The sequence below is a fragment of the Bos grunniens genome, chromosome 2, assembly GCF_055505025.1.
Source record: "Bos grunniens cultivar Pamir isolate PY7600 chromosome 2, Bosgru_T2T1.0, whole genome shotgun sequence".
NCBI classification, from domain to species: Eukaryota; Metazoa; Chordata; class Mammalia; order Artiodactyla; family Bovidae; genus Bos; species Bos grunniens.
This window is the reverse complement of record NC_141166.1, coordinates 11,028,808-11,053,804: the sequence shown is the minus strand read 5'-3', so window position 1 is coordinate 11,053,804 and position 24,997 is coordinate 11,028,808. Positions and strand designations below refer to the sequence as shown.

The window sequence follows — 24,997 nt, the reverse complement described above, 5'->3', positions numbered from 1 at the left end:
TGTGGGATCTTCCCAGAAAAGGGATTGAACCCATGTCCCCTGCTTTGGCAGGCGGATTCCTAACCACCGGACCACCAAGGAAGCCCAGGACATAAATTCTTAAGTGATCTTGGCTTAACTAACATGTTGAAATGTCAGGTATTTCTTTCGGCTTAGGGGGTCCAGGTACAAACTACCGAGGCACTATTGGTTCAGGGAGCTGAGAAAGTTTGGGAACCTCTGGTGTAAGAAAACCCTCTAATCTAGGGCCCATCAAGAAACAACAGATTTTGAAATCAATTTAGTGGGTTATAGACAGCATTTTTTTCCCCTCCTTCATAAAATAGAATGGTAACTAGAACACACTGCATGTAGCAAGGCTTAGTGTTATTATGTAAAACTTATGTTCATTATATGCATACAAATTAGCATGGGTATCTTGGGTCACAATGCAAGATGTGTATTTGTTTGGGTTATGATTTTAAAAGTCTGAAAAACCACTAAGACTTCACCCTCCTTACTTTACAGATGAGAAGACAGCCCACATAATGAAAGCTGATTATTGCAAATCACGGCCATCAGGGCCAGGCTCTGCACTTGGTCCTGCCCTGCTGGTGGCCACGGTCCACAGGGATTCTCCAAGGCGGGCCTCATTCCACCCCTCAGAGGTGTGGTTACTCAAGAGTCACGGAGCTACGGAGATGAAATCCTCTCCCTTTCCCCCAGACCCATGGGCAACCCACAAATGCCACCAGCCACACCTAGAACAAAATGGTTTTAATCAGTTGCGTCACCCTCACTCTCCTGGGAGCGGAGCAACAAAAAGGCTCGGCTCCTGCCCCCAGAGGACAGTAAGGCTTCTGTGTCTCTCCACACGGCAGGGCCCAGGCTGGGCAGGCAGGAGGCAGGGAGGGAGGAAATGGCGGGTGGCTGGAACACAGGAAAGCAAAGGGGCCCCTGCTAGTCCTTGGGCCCCAGGCCCAGCCTCAGCGCTCCGGCTCTCCCCTCCCGGCTGGAGAAAGGTCGTGGAGAAGAGACAGGGGAGCAAGTCCCAGCAGCAGGAGAAGCAGCAGCAGCTGTTTCCTTCACCAATAAATATACTTCATTACCAAGCTAGGAGAGAGGGGTGGGGAGGGTGATGGGGGGGGGGGAGAGGAAGGGGGAGAGGCTGCCACCTGTGTCGCTGGGATTAAAGCAATGACGAGATGGTGCCAGACCCCCCACCACTATCCTTACCACCCCACCCCCACCCCCATCTTCTTAAAACTGTGAAAAAGCTTTTAACATGGCCCTGCTGTCTCCAGGGCTTCTCTGAAGCCTGACTGAGAGGAGGCACCTGGCAGAGACAGGGCGGAGGGAGGGAGCAGGGTGGAGGGAGGCTGCAGCTGGAAGCTGGAGCCCAGGGAGCGCCGAGGGGAGCTGAGAGCCAAGGGGGCCAAGAGCGAGGCCTCGGGGGAGTGGTGGGGTGCTGGGGGAACCGCTGCATCCAGTGTAGAGCTCTGGCTGCTGAGGAGGGGGCCGAGTTAGGGACTTTCCATCCCAGGGCTCAGGAGACCCACCCCCTCCCCCCAGAGCAGCAGGGGACAGAGAAAAGCCATCACTTCTTTGGTCTTTGTGGCGGCTCAGCGTGTGGGGGGTGGGAGGGAGTGCCATCTCAGCGAGAGGAGGCCTGGCTGGGAGCTCTGGCAGAAAGGTCACAGTGAGGCCGAAGAGCGCCCAAGGGAGGAGAGGGGCCCCCCCGAGAGTGCAGAAGGGCTGGCACGGGTGGGCGGGGAATGGTGTGGTGCCCCTGCCCACTGCCAGGGCCCGTGGGAGAGGCTGAGCCCCTAGAGGGCCGGTGAGGGCGTGCGGGCGCAGCAAGGACCCAGCGCCTGTGCTTGGGGGGTCCCGCGGGGGCGGAGGGGGGAGAGGGAAAGGACATCGGGTTGCCAGGAGGAAGTGGCCTGACCGTGCCCACTCCAGGGCTCCCTCCTCACTTCTGTTTCCACCCTGACACAGCGGCTCTGCAGGGATTGGGGGCACCCTGTCCTTTTCTAGAACATTCCCTGAAGACCAGGAGGGAGCCAGCCTCGCCGTCAGGAGCAAGAATGCTAACAGGCCAAGGCCAGCCTGTCCAATTCCACCCCACTCCTGCTGCCAGCTGAAGGGTGGGGCAGTCCCGGGAGACAGCGGCAGCCCTGGCCTCCCCACCTGAGGCAGGCCAGAGCCCTCAGGAACGTGGAGGGGGGAGGTGGTGTTGGGGGAGATGGAGGAGCTTCCCCCCTGCTCTTCTGCTCAGGGCTGGGGCCAGTCAAGGGGCCAGTCAAGGGGCAACTGCCCAAAAGTCCAAAAGCCAGCAAGTTGTAGCAATCCCCACCCACAATGCCAAACTAACAAATGTAACGGGAAAAATGAAAAAAAAAAAAATGGAGGGACAGGGAAGACAAACCAAAACAGAACCCCCTGACCTCCTGCCCAGGGCGGAGGATGCAGCCGATGGCGGGGGCTGGGCCGGGGGCTGGGAGGGCCTAGCTGGGCCGGCACTGCACCTGGCCCTCCGAGCTGTCCTCGTCGTCAGAGGCCCCGGCGCCCCCACTGCTCAGGCCTGTGATCCGGTAGCCCATGTTGAGCAGCATCACCTCCAACGGGTCTGCGTTCATGCGCCGCTGGTTGGCCTGGGAGGCGCCCTCCATGTCCTCCACAACTCGGCCTGTGAGGTCTTCACTCTGCGGGAAGGGAGCCAGGGAAGGCACGCTTACTGCGGGGATCTGTAAGCAGGGCAAGTACACACAGACTGAGCTGTGCGTGTGGAGGGGCATGTACATACCAGGGTGTGTGTGTGGGTGTACCCATGGGTGCCCAGGTGCAGGGGAAATTCGTCCTGGGATGTATGTGGATGGATGGAAGGACAGACAGATGCCAGGATACATGTGAGGGGATGACGCACTACACTGGGGGTGGGGGGCACACGGTCACACAGTGGGATCTATACCAGGGGGTACACACACCAGAGCGTCTTCTGGTGGGCCCCACACTGGAAAGTGAAGAGGACACAGAATATAGCGGGGGGCAGGGTGCATGGACACGGACAAGGGTGGACTTGCCCCAGCATGTGCGGGGCACGCATACCACGCCCTGGGGGGGCACAGATACCACACCCTGGGGGGGCACAGATACCACACCCTGGGGGGGGCACAGATACCACGCCCTGGGGGGGGCACAGATACTACGCCCTGGGGGGGGCACAGATACCACGCCCTGGGGGGGGCACAGATACCATGCCCTGGGGGGGCACAGATACCATGCCCTGGGGGGGGCACGCATACCATGCCCTGGGGGGCACAGATACCATGCCCTGGGGGGGCACGCATACCATGCCCTGGGGGGGCACAGATACCATGCCCTGGGGGCGGGCACAGATACCATATCCTGGGGGGGGGCACAGATACCATACCCTGAGGCGGGGGCACAGATACCATACCCTGGGGGGGGGGTGCAGACACAGCTCCCCCACCCCGTTCTTTTGCTGCCACTCGTCCCTCAAGGAAAGGTCTTAAAATTTATAGGAAATTGCCTCTGGAATTAGATCCACCTCTTGACTTCTGTTTTACCAGCTGGGAAGGGGGAGGAGGTGGGCAGAGAGCTGGGGAGGCCTCAGGCCAGCCCACCTGACTACCCGCACCGTCCCTGTGTCCCCGTGGACCAGACACATCACAGGCATCACTTCTTTAATCCTCAAAGTAGCCTTCTGAGGTGCTGCTGTCATGCCCATTCTGATATACAGATGATAAAAACCTGGGTTGAGTCCCTCAGGCCTAAGTGAAGGGACCAGGATTCAAACTGAGGGCCATCAGACTCCAAAGCCTATGCGCTGCCCGTGTGCCTGAGGCACTGGCCTCTGCAGGGTTTCTGGGGGACATGACGCAGAGGGACACGAGGGACAGGGCACTGAGGGAGGTGCCGATCTGGGAGCTGGTGTTGGGGCGGGGCAGGTGCCCTCCCTGCCCTCCCATACCCGGGCCCAGTTACTGGGCCACTGCCTCCTGGGTGTGAGGCTCACCTTCACACCTGGCTCACGGATATGCCCCTGGACTTGCCTGCTTCATCTGGAGCTTTCAGAACTCGCTGGCTCCCGCCCTGATGCAGCTTGGACCCCTGGGGAGAGAGCTCCTCCCCGGAAGCCCCTTGCTTCCCTGAGGCTGTGACTCCTTTCCCTTCCCGCCCCAGACGAGCTCAGCTGGAGGCCTCGCAGAGCATCCCCCGCTTCTTTCCTCCCGGCTTAGCTGCTGCCACCCTGCCCGCCCCCTCACCTCTGGCCGGGGGTTCCAGAGCCGCACAACAGGGTCGATGCCGCTGGTGGCCAGGAAGCAGTAGCTGGGGTGTGGCTGCAGGCAGTTGACGATGGATTCGTCGCCCTGCAGCACTCGGACCAGGTTGGTGGTCTCCTTTTCCCAGACGAAGAAGGAGCCATCGTCAGAGCCACTGACGATATACTGAGCGTTGCTGGCGGAGGGGCAAAGGGCAGGGAGGTCAGGTGGGGGGATGGCCCGCAGGCTGCATGGCTGAGGGAAAGGGCAGGCAGGGAAGCCTGGAGCCACTCAGCCCCCTGAACTCTGGAGTCTTCACCCGACTCGGAACTCCCACGCACACGAGAATCCTCTCCACACTGGAGAGTTGTGTCACTGTCCAACGGTTCTAAACCTTGGGGTCAAAGACGGCCGAGGTCCCTCTAACTTACTCTCCCTCAAAGTGCGTCATAAGCCTGCTGGGTGCCAGGATCAGATCCTGCCTCTCGGGGGTCTCTGGGAACTCTCCTGCCTCAGCCTTTCCTCAGTAGTCCTAGCCTCTCTGGATCCAGACCCCCAGATCCCACAGCACACCTGCCCCCAACACACTGCTGATATTTAGAAGGGATCTTGCTGGAGATGCTTGATTCATATTTATGGATCTCACCTACCCAAGAAAGTATGTCATCTATAGAGGAGGGCTGGGGGTGATGGTGGCTCACAGAGGTGAAGCCATCTGCCCAAGGGCACAGAGCTGGGATTTGAGACTTCTGAAAGCCTAGGTCCCCATGCCACCCGCAACCTCCTGCCGCGAACCAGGCTAGGCCCTCCCCCTCCTCTTCAGGGCCTCAGACCTGCCAAAGAAATTCGCCTCCTTGATATCCGTGGTGGTGTTGCAGTGGCCACAGTAGCGGAACTGGTAGTCGTAGCTTCGCTCCCGCAGCACCATCTCGTCCTCAGAGATGGAGTCCTTGCGGCTCATGCTGCGGAGGCGGACGGGGCCGCCGCCACCGCCTGCTCCCTTCTTCTCCTCTGGGGCAGAGAACAGGGACCGTGAGAGTCCTGCCCATCTCTCCCTTGGTCCCCGTTTCCTCCCCTTCATCCTGTTCTCCGTCCAAGTAGTAAGCCATGAAGGGTTATCTCTCTCCCACTACCCTGAAAAGCTAGGAACAACTGTGAAAAAGAGGCATCTGTGCATCCTGCCCTTGAGGGTGTTCAAGAGGAGACCGCTGATGCCAGGAGGGCCTTGGCTTAGCTCCCTGAATAATGTCTGGAAGCCCCGAGGATGCACGGCCCCCTAAGGTCTGTTGCTGTGGAGGTGAGCGGCAGGGAGGGGAGGGCAAAGTGCTGCCAAGAGAGCCTTGAGCGGGTGATTTTTCTAGCCCTCCTGCCCTGGAAGACAAGTCAGCCTGGGTCCTGGTGGGCTGCTTACATGCCTCGGTACAGTCACACCAGCTCTCTCAGTGCCTTGTCTCTGCCTGCCTCAGGGCCTTGGCACGTGCTGGCCCCTCTGCCAGACGCTTCACCTCTGGCGACACTCCGTGCCTAGTCACCCCTTCCCCAGCTTCAAGATCTCCGCCTGAACGTCTCCCTCAAGAACCCAAGGCTGCCTTCAAGCCCTCCCCCTGCACTTGCACCCTATCAGGCCCCCGGGGTCTTCTTTGCTTCTCCTTCATCGCTCAGTCCCTTCCCAGGCTATAGATTCATGAAGACAGAAATTCCATCTGACTTGTTCCCAGATGTATTCCCAGGACATAGCACAGTGCCTGGCACTACCCAGACAGATGGATCAATCCGTGGTCCAATACGCTGCACAGCAGAAGAGGAAGCTGCATGTCTGCCCTCAGTGAGCTCCCCTCTCACGTTTACAGACTGCAGTTACTTGGCTCACTCTCCAGCGCTACCCAGAGGAGCAGGGCAGGCCCTTCAACACGCTGTACAAATAAGCCAGCAGGTTCAGAGAGGCTGTGCTCTGCCCAAAGTCTCACGGTTCCACATGGCAGAGCTGAGACTGGAACCGAGGCTCCATACCTGTGCCCGGGGCCTCACCACTGCTCTGTGTGCTGTCTCTTCTGCACCCACGCCATCTGGAGCAAGTGCACTCTAGCCAACTAGCTGGAGCTCAGATCCCAGCAGAACGGCCAAGGCCCTGTCCATGACAGGAGAGGATGGCCTAGCTCAGCCGACTCCTCTCCTGAGGCCGGGGGAACTACACCAGGTGCCTTAAACACGCTATTGCTAATCCTTGTCTCAGAGAGACCAAGTGACTGTCTCAAGGTCACGTGGTTCTCAATCAGCGTGAGCCCAGGCCTCTCCAGTCTCAGAACTTATGTCCTCTCCAGAATGTCACGTAGCATCTCCAACAGACAGAGTGACAGCAACCCCTCCTCAGTGCGCACTCTACTCACCACCATCATTTTTGGAGAAGAGGGCGGCCGTGATGTCACGTCCCAATGCGTCACAGGCACTGCTATGGGCCTGCTCCGGGAACTTCCCTTTGAAATCATCCAGGCACTCTAGGGCCTCAGCCACGTACTTGAGCTCAAAGAGGCATCGGGCCAGGCGGAAGTGTGCCTTCAGGTGGCATGGATTTAAGGAGATGGCCTTGAGGCAGTCCCTCAGGGCGTCGTAGTGGTCACCATCCCTGGGAAGGCAGGGGAGTGTGGTTTGGAGGTGGGGCCCCGTGGCAGGCAGGGAGTCCCCATTCAGTCTCATCGCTTCCTGTGGCCACCCCAGCCCACCTTTGAGCAATCTCAGGGCAAGGGTATTTGGGGATGGAGAGAATCCTGGTTCAGCCCAGGACTTGCTCTCTAGGAGGCAGAGTATGTTTAGGAGGCAAGCCAGGAACCCCGGCGTCTTGGCAGGTAGAGGCTGGGCATGAGGCAAAAACCAGTGTCGGGCTGCCCTCTGCTGGACACAGAGTGCAACTGTGCGCCCGCTCACCCCAGGCACCCGCAGCTCTGCAGCAGAAGGCCTGGCATCTTGCCCGCCTCAGGCTCCCCAGGCCCTCCTTCTCCCTTCCTCCACCCACCTCCTCAGATCCCCCCGGCTGGCCTTCAAAGCCAGGTCTGAGGCAGGGGGCCCTCAAGGACAGTTTCGTGGTCCGGTGAAGCCAGAAGTGTCAGGCTGGGGACTCAGGGTCTGACCGGCAGGCAGCAAGTCCTCAGCCAGGCCCCCCTCTGTCCTGGCTGACTGATCCACAGCAGCTGTGGCCTCTACCTCCAGGGGCTGGAGGATGGGGCCCGACAGTCTGGCAGAGCCACTTCTCTGGAAGCGGATGGCGGGGGTGGGGGTGGGCATAGGCCACAGGAGCTGCAAATCGTCCATGCTAACTTCTCCAAACTCCCGAAGCACGGATGTGGGGAAGTGGGAACGATTTTGGGGGGTGGGGAGGGTCAGAGAAGAAGCCCCTCCTCCTCCCACCCTGTGCAGGAGTATAGAATACACATCTGCCCAGGTCCACAGACAGCCCCACCTCTCAACTGGAGAGCCAGGTGCCCTCACGGGATCCACTTCTCCGTTTTTCCCCTCTGCTGGGGTGAGGCGGGCCTAGGACCCACTTGTGTTAAGAAGCAGGCCCCCCACCCCCCGCCACCTCCCTGGCCCCGAGCTGATGGCCTCCCCACCAAGGCGCAGCTCACAGCCCCTGTGCGAGGGGGCCAGGGCAGGTCCGACACTGGAGCTGTGCTCCTGACCCTCCCTCCTACAGCACCCAGAGGGAGCACCGGTGCTCAGAGCAGCCTGCTCAGACCAGGGACAAGCGGCTTGGCAGTGCGGAGGCGGGCAGGAGACAGAGTGTCCCGACGGCGTGGCTGCGTCAGAACGAGCGGCTGTGACGGAGGAGCAGGCGCGCTTCGGAAACCCAATTACCGCCTGCAAGGTGCCCCTCAGAACTCCCGAGGAGAGCCAGACCAGAAAGCAGCCAGGAGCCAGAGGGCGACAGCTCCCACCGCATCCAGGAGCAGATGGCCGCCCTGGGGAGACTGGCCTGGGACAGAACGTGACATTCTAGGGGTCACTGGCAGGCACGTGGGGATGGGGAGAGAGCAGGCTGGCCCCAGGGCGCACCCATCCGGACTTGCTGCCAGCTCAATCTCCCTGAAAAGACAGCCCTCAACACCTCCCTCTCCTGCTCGAAACTCTTCAGTAGCTGCCCATCATCCACTGAATCGAGGCCAAAACGCCACCGCTCTGCATTCCAAGTCCTTCCCAGGCTGGCCCCAGGCTACCTCACAGACTCATCTCCTGCCAGTCCCTTCCCGAACCCTCTGCTCCAGCCAAATGGATTTGTTGTTCTGCAAACAAGCTCTTCAGTCAGTCCCCCACCCCCACGCCTTTGTTCACACGTTTCATCTCTCTGGGAATGTCCTTCCCCCACAGTCCCCTCCCCCTTCCCTCTCCTGTCTAAGCCTGCCCACACTGAAAGCAGACACTACGTCTTCCCGGTGCTCCCTGATCCCCAGCTACAGTGACCCGACTTTTCCTCTGCCCATGGCACTTCACCTGACCCTGCAAAGACTCACTGCTTCCTGCCTCTTCGGTGATGGACCATGCCCACCTCTTTACCCTCTGTCCAGAGGCTGTGCGCGCCGGAGCACAGGCACTCGGAGGGACAGAACTTTGTGTCTCTAGGTCCCAGTGCACAGTAGGGACTCAAAGAAGACGTTAAGGGTACTGTGGACTGGGAAATCATCAGCCCCTCTCAGCAAAAATGCAGGACAGCGCTCTCAGCCTAGAGCCTGCATGAAGACCACTGCATTCTACCTACCTGCTGGAAGAGGGGCAAAACACCTCAGGAGGGCCCCCCAACTGTCATCTCCTGGGGTTGGCTGCCATCTGAGCCCTTGTTCAACTCCTGATGTCTGAGCTAAGGCCTGTAGGGGCAGCATCTTCCCAAACCCCCATCCACCAGCCTGCTGACTTGGGTGGGTTTCTTAAGCTTCCCTCTCTGGCCTGCCGAGTTGCAGCCAGACGATGGCACACCAGCTGGCCTGTCTGTCTGGGCAGAGCCGACGGATGCCAGACGGAGCAGAAATGGCTGTGGGCCCAGCTTTATCCATCTCCCATCCTGGCCCTGGCTGGGGGATGGGGTCTGCCTGCCTGCTTGCCTGCTGGTGCTGCAGGCGGAAGGGCTGGGGGCCCTGGTGGTCTTCAAAAGTAAAGGGTTCTTCAGGATATGGACCTGCTCCCTTACCACTGGCCACTACCACACAACAAGACCCACAGCCAGCTTCAGATGTCTAGGATCCTACTTGTGCTTGGTCCAAAGGGTCCAAGAGGATAGGACAGCAAACCCCAAGGTCAAGGCACTGCACAATCACTTCAAACAGATAGCAACTGAATTCACCAGGGCCTCATTTCCATCTAGCAAGATTCTACTGCCCCTTTAAGAGTCCGATTCAAGGCCCAATTCTCCAAGGACTGGGATTAACCACTCTCCCAATTCCTACTTCCAGCAACCACAGCACTAACATGCTGAAGCTACTTGTGAACATGTTCCACTTAACTGTGAGCTTTCCTGGTGTTTGAGGCTTCCTGACCAACAGGTCAGGCACCTGCCCACCACCAACCAGGAACTGGTGAGAGGCCTGGGCCTAACACGCCCTGAGGGCCGGCAGGATGCCACTGCTACTGCCCCTGGATGCCTCAGCAACTTGGTTCCATCAGGCCCACTCACCACTTGCGCTTCATGTAGGCAGCAGCTCGGTTCCCGTAGAGCATGGCGTTGTGAGGGGCCCTCTGCACGGCCTTGCTGTAAAGCTGAATGGCCTGGGTCCACTGCTGGCAAGCAAAAGCCTCATTGGCTTGCTGTTTCACCCGCTCCAGATATGGGGGCAGCTCTACCTGGGGGCTACGGGGGAAGCAGAGTGTCAGGCCAACCAAGGAAGGTCAGAGCAGCCCCTCAGGACATCTGTGGCCCTGCCTGGAGGCCTCTCTGGTTTTCTTGGTCCCTGAGATCTGCATTGTCTTCTGAAAGAGGACACCACTCCCACCCTTGGCCTGGGTAACTGTGGCAGGTCAATGGCCACAATTCCAGATGCGTTGTGCCAGTGAAAAAAACAGAGAGGCAGAAATGAAGTTGTCCTAGACAGGTTTAAAGGAATTCTTCATCAAACTAGGTAGGAAAGTAGCTGACACCTCCGGCCTCTATGCTGAGCTGAACTTTGTCACCGTCCAAGTCCCGCCCATGGATCTCTCTATAGAGAGGTTTCTCTCAAGGGCTAGAGGACCTGGGCACCTCTATATCGAAAGCTGAGCTCAGGGCCTGGCAGTGAAAGAGGCGTGAAGATGAATGCAGAAAACACAATGGGGGAGGCCTGTCTGTGCGGGACCCTTTAGGAGGGAGCCCAGGGCTAAAAGCAGCTAGCCCCTGGGTCCTGACCCCAGCTACTGGCACCAAGAGACCAGAGCTTCAGCTGGAGCACGACTGGAGTCCCACCAGGCGGAGGTGGCATGGGGACCACTGCCACATTCCAGAAGCCTCTGTGCCCCAAGTCAGGCTGGCCTTACCTGACATGCCCCCTAGTCTCTGGCAGCCGGAAGCCATTGCTGTGAAGGTGCAGGCCATTGGACACGCCGTTGGACACACCGTTGGTGGACATCTTGCCATTCTGAACTTCTGGCGGGGCGTGGTTAGAAAGGAACAGCAACAACTTAGGAGGCAGTCCTCACTTCTCCTCAGCAGCCCTCCAGCTTCCATCCGGGGATCTGACGGCTCCACGGCAGGGCTATCCCTCCCAGGGTAGATCCACTCCCAGAAAGCAAGTTCTGACAGGCAGATCCACAAGCACATAAAGAAAGCCTATGCGCCCTCTGCTGGCTGGAGAGGGACATAACTTCAACTTGGCATTATCTGGCTGTGGGGATGCCTAAAAGTCGGGGGGTGAGGAGGTGCCTAAATCAACTGCAGGCCCAGGAAGAATCACTGAGGAGACTGGTCTAGGACAGCAGGGGAGGGCACAACTACTTCAGGTCCTCAAGAGCCAAGCCATGGGAAGAACCTGCTTTTTCCGAAAGAAGTGAAAAGGGCTGTGAGGCAAACCCATTTTTACAGAGCTCTCTGACCTGGGGTTCCCTTCCTTCTTACTGTACAGTGCTATTTCAGAGAATCTTCTCCTTCCGGAGGATCACAGCCACAGTGCAAAGTAAGGGGCAGGCTGCCCGGCAGAGGCAGCACACACTCACGATCCCAGCAGAGATGCCCCGAAGGAGCTGGGCAGGGAGAACTTACCCCCTGAGGAGTGGCATTTTCTAGGCAAGAGGAAGGTGTACGGCCGCTGCTTGTAAGTCAGGTCAAACAAATAGACCTAGAGCGCAGGGGTCAAGAGAAGATGGACACTGTGAGGCAAGAACGTGGCCGGGCCAGGAGCGAGGCCTGGGCGGCTGTCAGGAATGCAGCTGAGTGTTGAGCAGGGAACCACCGAGTGACCCAGGATGGGGTGCATCATGGAGCAAACCTCAGGCAGGAAAATCCTCCCAGGGCCTGGCCCTAGGGGTGGACGGCTTGAAATACTGTCATTCCTTAGAATCACATGCGTATTAGGTCAACAAGGGCCTCAGTGATCTTGTGTTATAAATGGGAAAGCTGAAACCTCAGAGAAGAGAAGCAATTTGCCCAAAGTAACATTGCTAGTTACCTCCCTCAGTAAATATTACCTACTATTACTTAACATGTATTGAATCCTTACTTTGCTCCTCTGTTAAGTGTTTTATATGACTTTTCTCATTTCATTTTAGAAATGAGTACCACAAAATGAGTACCATCTTTAGTACCACAAAAAGGTACTATTATCAGCCACCTTTCCAGAAGAAGAAATGTCGGCTCAGAGTTTAATTAATTTATCCAGGGCCATAAAAGTAGCAAGTGGCACAGCCAGCACCTAAAACCAAGTCTATTTGGCTCCGAACCACTCTGCGAGACTGTCTCTCCCACTTATCCTTACACTACCTTTAAGCCAGGGGACGGCTCAGCAATCTGAATCCAGAGGCCTCTTCTGAACTCGGGGGCTCACCCAGTCTCCACATCCCATTTCTCCTGTATCACACCTTGCCTTTAAATGTCATCAATGGTTTGTTTCACTTGCCATGTCTCTCCCGTCAGCCTAGCATGGATCATATTTTGCACCTGTCTCCCTCATGTTTATGATAATGCTACTCCCAGAGTAAGTACTCAGTGAGTGTTTGCAGAGTAATTTATGCAAGGCTTATTAAACAACCTGACTGAGAACAACAGAAGGTTTAGCAACCGACCATTATCAAAGAACACTTCCCAAAACTGGCCCTGAACTGCACCCTGGCTGCAGGCTCTGAGCCGCAGGATTTCCTCCTAGGAAAGCAGCAGATGAGGAAACCAAGGCTCAGGAAAATGAAGAGAGGTGTTCAAAGTTACAGCACACAGCTCATAAATAAAAGGCCAGTGACTAAAGACAGGTCTGTCAGTTCTGAAGCTTACACTCAAGACCAGGGTACTTCTCTGGGAATTCCAACCGTGCCGGGGCATTTCCGTATTTCACGGTAACGTCATTTCCAGTGAGGCTTCTTGTCTGCCTCATGGTAGGGGATGTGGCGGACCCAGCCCTGGCTGCCGGATGTGGGGGCGGGGGGCAGGGGGAGGGGCCACCTCGGGGGGCCAGCCATACCTGCTCTCCCCCCATGTTGACCAGCAGCTCTGTGCCGTTGGGGCTGAAGGCGACATAGGTGGCGACCAGCACCCTCAGACGGTTGTTGTAGTCAGGCAGCTTCACTGGCAGGTGACCTGCAGCGAGCAGAGTTACCCAGGTGGGAGGCTTCCAGTCCCTCCAAAAAGGGGCAAGGAGTTGTGAGAAGTCAGCCTTATCAGTGACCAATCATCTTCCTCAGAAAAGCAGCTCTAAGAGTTGAGCCCTTACTGTATGAACTGGGCCAACGTTAAACACTGTCTCACTGAGTCATCATAATCCCATTTTACAGAAGAGAAACTAAGATTCCTCCAGAGTAAGAAATTTGCCAAAGGTCACGTAAGAGCTGGTGGGTGGTAACCAGGATTAAACCCGGGTCTGTCTGACTCTCAGCACTGCTTCCCTGCACTGCTCTGGAGACAATCAGCACCCCGCCAAGAGTTTAGGGCCAGAGTTGGGGTGAGCCCTACCTGCTACGTAATACTGGGCTGCGCCATCCGGGAGGGGCTTCTGCCGGTCACAGAAGGTGTGCACGCCTGCTGAAGGGCTCTGCTTCATGCTTTTTCTGGTGGCAAGGCAAACGAAATAGGTTATAATACCGATCAGGACTCCTGGCTGGACCACACTTCCTCGGGAAAAAGCCATTTGTGTCAGGAAGAGGTACCTTTCTTCCTTACCTGAGCACCCCCAAAAGTCAACCAACTAGAGAGCTGTGGGCACATCCATCACAGTGGCCCTGCCTACCCGTCTTTGGTTCATGGCCTCCCTGTTACTCCCATTTTATAGATGAGGAAGCTAAAGGTCGTGGCCTACTCTAAGTCATGTAGTGTGTGAAGAGCAACAAGAGTCGCCCAAATCCACAAACGAAAGCAACGCAGGCCAGAAGTCCACACACCTGTCCCAGGAGTCCACTGAAAACCAGACTGGCGGGCCGCGCAGGTCTGGGACTTCTGTGGAGGTTCTGAGTATACTTTTTTTTTTTTAAAAGAATAAAGTAAAATTGTATGTACAAATAAAGGCGTTTACACGTGTAAGATGGTAACTACGTACACTACGTGTGTACAGAAGACATTACACACAGGGATTTCTTTCAGGTAATGGAGTAAAAGTAATTTCTTTAATACACTTCTCATAAAAACAAACACGGATTGAATTATTTAAAAAAAAAATCACAGAATGAAAAAAAAACCACCTCAAAGAGAAGAGGGCCTGGCAACGAGGGTCAGGGTATCAGGCTCCCAGGGACTTGTCGTGTGCTCCTACCTGTGGTTGTGGATCATGCGGATGTCGTAGAGCCTCACAAAGGGCCCGCTGGCCCCCACGGCCAGGCAGTTGTTGTCCTGGGGGTTGACGGTCAGGCACTTGGCCTCCACCAGCTGGCCACAGTACTCTGTCAGGTCGATCAGCACCTCCGAGTGTTTGCTGTTCTCCCGAAGGTCATACTGGCTGTGGGAGAGGACACGGCGGGTTGGGGGTTGCGTCCGTGGGCACAGGGCAGGGGAGAAGCCGAGGCCTGGAGCGCAAGCGAACTGGGAGGGGTTCTGGATCTGTGTGTAAGTAAGAACGTCAAAAACCACTCCCATATCTTGAGTGCCCTGTGTGCCAAGCACCTGTAGCAGGCTTCTCATACATTCTTTTTATTCTAACAGAACTCCCTAAGGCAGATACTACTGAACCCTTTTATTCTTTTAACAGATATCAATATTATTGCCACTAAGTACCATTATTACTGAGTATTAACAGTTCATGAGACATTGCTTGGTGTCCAGTATTGTTCCCAAGTGTTACACAGGTATTATCTAATTAAATTCTCACACTATCCCTAGGTACCACTAGAAGTTCAAAGAAGTTCAATAACTTGCCTGGATGACACCGCAGTTAAGTGCAGTGCTGGGAAGACTGTTTTAACCACTCTGCTCTGCTCCTTGATTCTAATTCTTAATTCTATTCTTTACCTAGTTTATTGTAGGAAACAAAAGAAGTACAGAGGTGACAGAAGGAGAATCTGGAGATCATCTACGAGCTTCCCAGAAACGTCTACTCCCAGAACAAGCCCAAGTCCCATCCAGATGGTAAAGGGAAAGTGAAAGCCGCTCAGTTGTGTCCAACTCTGTGTGACTCCAAGGACTGTAGCCTACCAGGCTCCTCTGTCCATGGAATTCTCCAGGCCAGAATACTGGGGTGGGGAGCCGTTCCCTTCTCCAGGGGATCTTCCTAAAGCAGGGATCGAACCCGGGTCTCCTGCATTGCAGACAGATTCTTCACCATCTGAACCAATGGTAAAGGTGAGGCCAAAACGCCCACCCAGCACAAGCACACTTCTACCGGGACCTGTTTTGCTTCTAGGACGCAGGCACATCCAGAAAACGGCAGGGGCATCACCCCTGCGCTTACCCACCTCCACCTAAACATCTGCCATAATCTCTTTGTCGTTCGCTTATCTTTCTCAGCCATCCTCACCAGACTGCTCTTCCTGAAATGCTGGTTTTGTTACAGATGAGGAAACTGAGGTCTGAGGGTGAAGTGACTTGCCCGGACACGAGTGACAGAGGTAGGACTTGACTTGGTCCGAGTCCTTGTTCCTCCATGACTCAGATACCCCTCGTCCTCTGTGAAAAGGGAGAGGGCACCAAGTCCCGTGGGACCTCAGGGAGGCAGTTAAAGCAGATTGTGGGGATAGGGGGAAAGTTCTCAGGGTATATTTGAAGAAAGGAGTTAGAGAAAGGCAATGAGGCCATGTTAAGAAAAAGGGAAGCAGAGGCAGAGGTGTGATGATGCAGGTCAGCGGAAAGGGGGAGAGGCCACTTAACCATTTCTGGCTGCGATCCCCCTCCCAAGAATATGCCCACTGGCCGACTGTTCAAGGCAAACGGATCATGTGCCTCTATGTGGGGGCACTGTGCTGGGCTCTAGGGACACAACCAAGGGCAGGACAGGCGAAAGTGTTGACAGTTTACTACTCAGTGAGGGGCACAGACAAAAGGGTGAGCCAGCAAATAATAACTCCAGGTGGTGATCAGAGCTATAGAGGATACAGTGAGAGCACAGAGACAAAACACAGTGGTGGAAGGCCTGTGGCAGAGGGTGGCCAGGGAAGATGCTTCCCAGGAGGTGACTCTTTGGCAGTCTCCTTAGGGTGAGAAGAGCTGAGAGAGAGCTGGGGCTGAGAAAACTAGGCAGAGGGGGCAGCAGGGGCAAAAGCCTGAGGAAGCAGACTGTGCGTGCAAGGCGGCGAGAAAGCCAGTGGGCTTGTGTAGCTCAGGAGAGGGCAAGAAGTGAGGAAGGTGAAGAATAGAATCAGCAAGTGTTCCCACTGTATCTGTTCCCTGATAACTGTGCTGGGCAGGCCAATGAGGCTGGACCTCCGTTGGAGGGAAGGAGCCAGGTCTGTGGAAGGAAGCAGGAGGGCAGATGGGAGGGGGGAACCCACATGCAGCGGGAGCAGGGGAGGCCCAGGCCCCGCGCCCCGCCTTAGGGCCTCACCGGATAAGCCCATCCTCAGCAGCGCTCCAGAACGTGTTGGGCCACATGGGTGCCGTGGCGATGCGTTTCACCCGGTTTGTGTGGTCTCCAAACATGTGGATCGTCTCCTTCACTGTCAGGTCGTGGACGTGCACCTTGGAGTCAGCTGCCCCTGTGATCAAGATGCGGTCCCCAGCGTGAGGCAGGAACTGCTTGGGAGAGATTGAAGAAGAGGTTGGCAGGTGGTAGGGGTGGGCCCCGGAAGGAGACTAGCCTGCATCTTAGCATCTTTCCCCCCTCTCCACAGCAGATTAGAAAAGGAGCCCATCCAGGCCAATCAACCAAGAGAACTTTGGATCTTGAGCATCAGCCTGTAGGCCTATCAGTCAAAATCAGGGTGTACACCTTTATTTTCCAGAGTGGTCCTGACCCACGCCAAGCTGGACTATCTAAGGAACTCTCTTCTTCTGATTCTTTCCCAGGCCAAGAGCTGAATGGATGATAATCACAGTTGTTACCATTTATTAAGCATTTACCATGTGCTAGACATTGAGTACGTGATTTATCTTATTAATATAATATAAAAATCTCATTAAAATTGAGGTTTGGCACTAGCATTCAGCAGGACTGGGTTCAAATTCAAGTCTGTCTGACTCCTAGATGCTTCATGATGACTATTTAATAACCTGGGGGTTAAGTAATAAATTAGTCTTAAAACACAAGTCCCTCAGTGTTTTAAGAGAGTGAGTGTTTTACATTGGTTCAAATATTTCTGGAGAACAATCTGGCAACAGGTAACATATAAAAACTATTTCTATCTTTTGACCCAAAGCTACCACTTCTGGGAAGTAATTCTAAAAGAAAAACGGGACCCGTGCAAAGATGCTCCAAGTAGCACTCCTTATAAGGGCAGTGCTGGAAATGGCTCAGAAGTCAGACCTTGGGGAAGGGCTGAGCATCAGAAGGCTCAGCTCTATGTGGCCATCATTCAGAAGGACAACCATCATTCCAATGAAGCTGAGAACAGAACGGTCCAGATCACATATGGCAAGGACAAAACAGCCACAAACATAATTTTGATTAATACTAAAATTTTGTCTAAACATACTAAAGTCCCACCTGGCTTGAGCTAAAAATTCGCTCTTTCCACATCCACTTCTCTAATAGCTCACTAGCATAAGGGCTAGATGAAAGATGGAATTTGATCATTTTTAGGGACAACTAGGGATCTTTAATCCTGTCTGGAAACAACATATACCCCACTCCCAACAGAAACAAGAGCCCTTGGGAAGAGCTTGCGGCTGCTGCCCTACTCGTCCTACATTATAGATGCCACTAGGGGGAGCTCGTGGGTTAAATACATCTGTGGTTTATCACCAGAAGGGAGAGAACCCCTTTTATAATAGAAGAGGAGGCTGAGGGTCTTGCCCAAGGTCTTAGTATTAGGGAATATCAAGGCCACTGCCCAATTCCGGTCTCTGAACTTGGCATTTTGTGTTCTATGATGCCAAAATGATGGCTTAGGTCCCTTCTCCTGATCTGACCCCACAGATTTAAACTAGGCCTAACACTTTTCAGGGGACGAAAGCAGTTTCTGGTCATCGTGCAGGAGGTGAATCAGCATTTTCCTGCCATTAAAAATCACAGAATTAATCTAGGCTTGGTCCTTGGAACAGTAGATGAGAGTCAGAGCTGGGAAAGAAGTTCTGATTAAGGAAATGAGTTGGTTTTGAGCTCTTGAATCTGTCTTCCTCTTCAGGCTTCTTGTAATTGGTCTTGATATTAATCAGGAAAAGATTTCTTGGATGAGTGAGGCTTTCCAAAGGACAGCCTCACTCTCACATACACCATTATAGAATTTCAGGGCTGGAAACATCCTTAAAGGTCATTTCCTTTAAGTTCCCCGTGAGGAATACCTCAGTGCTGGGACACTGATTACATCCTCAGAAGGCCCATTTTGCCTTTTTCAAATACCTCTAAGCATCAGACAGTTCTTTCCTTCATCAGGCCTCCATCTGCTTCTGAAAACTCATAGTCACTAATTCGAGGTCTGTTCTCTGGGACCAAAAGGGACAAGCCTCACGTTACTTCCACATAACAGGCCTCCCGAGGTCTGAAGGGGCCTCACCAGTGGCTCAGACAGTAACGAATCTGCCCGCAAGGTGGAAGACCTGGGTTTGATCCCTAGGTCGGGAAGATCCCCTGGAGATAGGAATGGCTACCCATTCCAGTATCCTTGTTTGGAGAATCCCATGGACAGAAGGGGCTGGTGGACTATACTGTTCACGGGGTTGCAAAGAGTTGGACACTTTCACTTTCAGAGGTCTGAAGGCATTTGTAAGTCCCCTCCCTCCCCTCTCCTCAACCCCCCTCCACCAACAGACTGCAGACTCATTTCCTACAATCACCTGGGCCAGGTGCTTTTTTTAATCAACAATCTCCTTAAACTGTAACATCAACCCTGTGGATTGCTACTTCCCTTTTTAGTTTATTTATTCATGAATCTGAGGGATTGTCCTTAGCTACTTCCTTTTTATAGATGGGTAAACAGGCTCAGAGAGGTCAGGTGATTTGCCCAGCTCACACAGCTTCCAAGAGGCAGATGAGGGAGTCAAATATGGGTCTGCCTGCTATGCTATCAAAGTTCGTACTCAGAACCATACCTTATATCATCACCACTCACATGCGTATACATTCATTTGGAGCTGACCTCTTGGCTCTGAGAGAGGAATTAGCGCATGGAAAAGAGACAGAGAGTTTTAGAAATCACCAGCAGATGCTCAGATCACAAAGAGGTCTGTGACCCCCAGGGTAGGTGGGAGACACACACGCAAACACGACCACACCCGGAGCCCAGTCACACCGTCCGTCTGCTCCGCGGCTCGTCCTGCTCACCTTGACAGAAAAGATGTTTGCAGTGTGTCCTGTGTGCATGGAAAGCAGCTTCTTGTGGTGCAGCGGGTCCCACACAATCGTGTGCTGGTCGTCAGAACCAGAGGCCAGCAAGCTGTAAGCGGAGAGAGGAACAGTTGTGACCTCTCCTCTCCTCAAGTTCCTCTAGCCCATGTTTTCCAGGTGAAAGGACTTAGGCCACACACAACTTTAAGAACAACAGTACGTGTCACAGAATATAAGGTTATCTTGTAAACAGTGACTGAGTCTCATATTTTGTTCTGAGGATTTCTCATTGTTCCTTAAATGCATTAGCTTATCAAAAAAACAGAGTTTGGAAGGTCATCCAACCTTCCATCTATCTGGGATTCATTATTTAACTGTGTGCTGCTGATGAATGAAACTTAAGGACACAGCAGAGAGCAGAGGACCCAACTCCTCTTCTGGGTCCACTCTTTTCCTTCGATCTACAAAGAGGAAGGAAAATCCCCTCCTCCCAACCTCCCCACACCCTCCTCCAGCACCCATAGGTGCCGATTTCATACTTACTCTCCTTTCTCGTTCCACTCCAGGCAGTTGACACATCCTGAGTGACCCTGGGGGACAAGAAGAGAGCCAGTTAGAAGTTCTCCTGGAGAACTCAATGTCAAGAAGTAGAAGTGAACAGATAAAATAGCCTTTCCATCATCAGGGTTTTCTAGGTGTGAGTGAGTGACCAGGACTGAATCAAACCACCATGCAGTTCACAATATATAATACACTTTCATATGCATAATTCCACTTGATACTGAACCCCTCTGAGCCACAAAGGGAAGATTTTATTGACTTTATTTTGCAGAAAAGTAAACCGAAATTCAGGTAATAGTGGAAATGTATCCAAACAAATTTCTGCTCCTACCACCAGAGGGGTATCTATTAACAGTCGCTTCAAGGGACAGCCCCTCAGCCACAGAAAATCTGGACAGAGGAGCCCAACTGACCGAAACGCAGCTAGTTGCCAGAAGCCTGATCTTTCACTCATAGGGCACGTGTTTACCCAGCACGCACTGCACGCCAGGTACTGTTCAGATGCTGGGGGCATAACAAAGTCCCTGGTCTCCTGGAGCTTCGGGTACGTGTAAAGTGAGGTAAATCAAGCACAGGGATGTGAACTGAGAGACATGGAGAAGTGAGGCACTTACTGACGAATGCTGAAGTTGAAAGCATGCACAGAGAGAAGTCATGGCAAAGCCAGAATTACGAGGAAACAGAAACCATGAAAAGCAGAAGGTATGCAGTGGCAGAAACAAGTCTTACACTGGAGAAGAGGAGAACAAGCCACTTCCATTCCTACATTCTGTTCTTTCTTTCCCTCATTCCTAATGGAATCTTGATTTTCATTTCATTATCTGTCCAGCCCAAAATAAGACCATGTATTTCAGGAAGTGTAAGTTCATTGTCCTTTCCACAATGGACATGGCATTCACCCAGACATAGGGACCGGCTCAGAAATGAGCCTGTAACCCCAACTGGATGCAAGGGGGCCAGGAGGTGAGAGCGTGTAGAAAAGAAGTTTTCTCATTTTCAGAAAAGAACCTACAAAAGGGACACCTTTCTTCCTGTGGATGCTGGGTGTCCTGATGTGACTCCTAGAACTGTGACCACGAGGGTAGCCAGCCTGACAGTGAAATAAACATGGAGAGAAAAGCCCAGCCAAAGGAATCACAGAAAGATGGAGCCAGAATGACCAGAGTAACCCACCCTGATGCCTACCCGACTCCTGGGCTCCAGTCAGGAGCCAGTCTGCTCGTTGCTTTAAGGTCACTTGAGCTGGGCTGTTACTTGTGGCTCAGAGCATCCTGATCAACTCACTCTTCAGGTCTCAGTTCGTGGGCACTTTCCTCAAGCAGCTGTTCCCATCCCGTAAACCTGGGAAGGAGGCACACCCTTCCTGTGGGCTCCTATTGTCACGCTGTATCACGGCTCTGCGTTGACACGGCTGTCTGTTCCACCACACTGAGTGGGGAAGGCAGCCCCTGTGACCACGCTCACTGTATCCCCGAGGCCAGGAACAGTGCCTGGCACGTATCTGCTGCACAGTGAACAAGTGGGTCCGGTGGGCCTCGTGGGAAGACTTGAGAGAATGAACAAACCCCTGACTCTCTCGTCAGCAGAGGCTTTTCCTCTGCTTTTTCCTTCCCTCTCACCCATTGTCCTATAAAAATGCTCATGTGGGTTGAACCTCATGTCTTCATAGGTTCTGCACTTCAATACATTATTGACACATTCACTCTGTTTAACTTGCCAGACCACTGGCTCACCTGCGGCCTCTCACTTTCCCATGGCACTGGGTTGAAATCCATACACGATTCTGGTCACTCTTCCTGAATCAGATTCATTTCTTTCCTCACCCCTCTCATTTTCCCTCCAAGCTTTAAATTACTTGCGCCCAGGGGTCACATCTTTAGCGTGCAATTTCCCGGAGTGCTGAGGGCTTTTAATGTTCATCACTTACCAAGGGCTTACAAAGAGCTAGGTGTAGTACCGTGCACCCGTGGTGGGCAGAATAACAGCCCCCTTACAAATGTCCATGTCCTGGTCTTCTGGAACCCATGAACACATTATGGTAGATGGCAAAGGGACTCTGCAGATGTGACTTAAGGCTAAAATCCTTGAGGTAGGGAGATTATCTTTATCCAGGGGAGCCCAATACAATCACAGGAGTCCTTAAAATCAGAGAACCTTTCCTGGCTGCAGACAGTAGAGAGATGTAAGTGTGAAATGGACTTGACCGACGACTGCTAGTTCTGAAGATGGAAGGTTTCTTCTAGCCAAGAAATGCTAGAAACTGGAAAGTGCAAGAAAACGGATTCTGTTCTCCAGCCTCCAGAAGGAACAAAGCCCTGTCAAGACATTAGGCCTGTGAGAGCCAGGTCAGACTTCCGACCTACAGAACTAGAAGATGATCCATTTGTGCTGTTTTAAGCCACTAAGTTTATGGTGATTTGTTACGGCAGCCACAGGAATTTTACAGCATTCCACATCCATTATCTTGTTTTAAGAAACAGGTATCATTACTTATTTCATGGGTAAGAAAAACTTCCCTGGAGGTCCAGTGGTTAAGATTCTGTACTTCCAACACAGGGGGTATGGGTTTGATCCCTGTTCAGGGAACTAAGAATCTGCACGCTGAGCAGTGTGACCGAAAAAAATCAAAACAAAAAGAAACAACTCCCCCCCTCCAAAAAAAAAACCCCAAGAAAACCCAATACTCAGAGAGCTTAGGTAAACTGCTGCAATTCTGTAATTTATATGTATTTATTGTATGTCAGGAAGATATAGTCTTGATATAGTCTGTCTGGCACAGAAGTCCTAAAAACCCTTGGAATTTTCTAAGTAATAAAAGTAATAAAGATGTCGTGATATCCATAACAAACCTCTTTCAACTAACACCTGAGTTTATGTTAATGATGAGATTTTTGGGAAGCACCTAAGGGTGCAGGCTGGTTACCAAGAGAACCAAACATATGATTGGAGGGTTGGAACTTTCATTCCAACCTGACCACCAGGGAGGGGAGAGGGCCTGGCGGCTGAACTGATCACCAATGGACGATGATTTAATCAACCAGCCAAGGTAATGGGATACACAAAAGGACAGGGTTCAGAGAGCTTCTGTGTTGGTACACATGGAGATTTGGGGAGAGTGGCATGCTAGGAGAGGACATGGAAGCTATGCAGCCCATCCCATGTACCTTGCCCTCTTTTATCTGGTTGTTTTCTAAATTATATTGTTTTATAATAAACCAGTAATCTAGTAAGTAAAATGTTTCTCTGAGTTCTGTGAGTCACTTTAGCAAATTAATTGAAACCAAGGAAAAGGGGTTTGGAACTTCTGAAATGTTAGTCGCTCAGTCGTGTCTGACTCTTTGTGACCCTGTGGACTGCCAGGTTCCTCTGTCCACGGAATTCTCTAGGCAAGAATACTGGAGTGGATTGCCATTTCCTTCTCCAAGGGATCTTCCTGACTTAGGGATCGAACCCAGGCCTCCTGCACTGCAGTCAGACTCGTTATTGTCTGAGCCACCAGGGAAGCCCCTTGGAACTTCTAATCTACAATTAGTCGAAAGCACAGGTGACAGCCTGGATTTGCAACTGGTGTCTGAAGTAGCTGCTGGGGCTGAAGGGCAGCAGGGTTGTTTACAGGACTAAGCTTTTGACTTCCTTGGTGGTCTAGTGGTTAAGGACTGAGCTCTTAACCCGAGGGATTTGACACTATCTCCAGGTAGACAGTATCAGAATTGAGTTAAATTGTAGGGAACCAGCTGGTATTGGAGAGTTGCTTGGTGGTATAAACCAAACCAACACATACCCACACGTTGGACATGGCTAATGTAGCACAGCTCGAAGTGGTATCAGGAAGCACTTTTTTTTTTTTTTAATCAGGAAGCATTTTAACTCAAGGGCTCGGGCTCTTAAGCACTGTCTGAAAAGTGCATGAATGCTTCCAGAATTATTATATTTGTCCTCAAATCAGTAGTGCATCCAAAGTACAGAAGACAGGCCACAGAAGACAAACATGTTACTTATGACTCATTTTTACACAGTAAAAAACAGCTCAGAGACAGGTAAGTTGGAGAAAGTGTAGAGAGAAAGTCCAAATCAGATTCTACAAAAATACAAAGTAACTATTGACAAAAGGCATTAATAAAGGGCTCTATAAGTTAGACTATGTGTTTGGGAAGCTAATTTATATAAGGCATGGGGTGTTTAAGAGGATTTGTTTTGGCCTTGATAAATAAGCCTGGCTTAGATGAGGTACGTGATCTAGAATTAAGTTGAAGAATACAACGGAAGAAAATATGCCTATGGCATATCAGAATTAAACAGTGGGTAAAAAAGAAGGGAGAAAACCTCAAACTTTAAAGAAAGAGAGGAGTGGTTGTTTACAGATGGCTCCGAGAGAGGAACAGACCTCTGTGTGGCTGGCTCCCTGGAACCCTGGACACATACCTGCTTATGGTGAGCCTTGCATACCAGGAATAAGGAAGAAACAAACTGCCCAGAGAACGAACCTGCAACAGAAGTCCTAGATCTCACTCAGGTTCCAAATTCCAACCTCTTACTTCCTGCTTAACTTGATTAAAGATTGCTTATAATGACTATTTATTATAAATTCCTATAATTGCTAGGCAGCATAGTATACAGGAGGAAAAGGAGGCAAGGAGAAGCATTTTATCACTGACGCTGCTTCGACCTGCAGGTGCATAATGATGGTAAAAAGCAGACCGACACTTAGGTGGCTTTCTTTTTTTTTTTTTTTTGGTGGTTTTCTTACTGCTTTTAAATTCTTTGCAGACCACACACCCCCTTACAAGCCTGCACTACTGCCCCCAGCTTGGTATGCTGCTGCTGGGTAGAATACTAGATAGTAATATACATGACCTTATTGTCATTCCCTTTTAACAGGTAAGACTAAGTCTCAGAGATATTAAATAAGTCACTCAGACTGTAAACACCAGAGCCCAGATAGGAACCCAGGCCCATATGACTCCAAATATTTCTCTGTGCTGGATTACCTCAAATGCCACCCTTATTCCCACCCGTATTAAAAAGAGATCTCACTGCTACTATCACCTTAGAAAACTGTCAGTTTGATATAAAGTCAAATTCACCTCTACTGTATGACCCAGCAATTCCATTCCTTAGGTATTTACTCAAGGGAAATGAAGACATTTGTCCACCTAAAGACTGGTATAAGAATAT

At 52.5% G+C, this 24,997-nt stretch overlaps 1 protein-coding gene across 14 annotated transcripts in view; it reads right to left on the bottom strand.

Annotated features, from left to right (window-relative positions):
- Window positions 1–741: 741 nt before the first annotated feature.
- The window catches only part of WDTC1 (WD and tetratricopeptide repeats 1), a 66,722-nt gene continuing 42,466 nt past the window's right edge, over window positions 742–24,997 (bottom strand). For 2 of the 14 annotated variants that reach the window (XM_086330452.1, XM_086330446.1), the window contains exons 4-16: window positions 19,805–19,851; window positions 19,259–19,370; window positions 16,385–16,572; window positions 14,165–14,347; window positions 13,372–13,466; window positions 12,884–12,999; window positions 11,476–11,551; window positions 10,755–10,863; window positions 9,922–10,095; window positions 6,653–6,888; window positions 5,099–5,276; window positions 4,269–4,461; window positions 742–2,684 (exon numbers count right to left, since the gene is read on the bottom strand). In XM_086330452.1, coding sequence (XP_086186578.1) covers window positions 2,487–2,684; window positions 4,269–4,461; window positions 5,099–5,276; window positions 6,653–6,888; window positions 9,922–10,095; window positions 10,755–10,863; window positions 11,476–11,551; window positions 12,884–12,999; window positions 13,372–13,466; window positions 14,165–14,347; window positions 16,385–16,572; window positions 19,259–19,370; window positions 19,805–19,851 — 1,905 coding nt within the window. In that variant the 3' untranslated portion in view covers window positions 742–2,486. Of the gene's footprint in view, window positions 2,685–4,268; window positions 4,462–5,098; window positions 5,277–6,652; window positions 6,889–9,921; window positions 10,096–10,754; window positions 10,864–11,475; window positions 11,552–12,883; window positions 13,000–13,371; window positions 13,467–14,164; window positions 14,348–16,384; window positions 16,576–19,258; window positions 19,371–19,804; window positions 19,852–24,997 lie in introns of all 14 variants that reach the window. The other 12 variants (XM_086330524.1, XM_086330516.1, XM_086330494.1 and 9 more) reach the window with 8 other exon arrangements.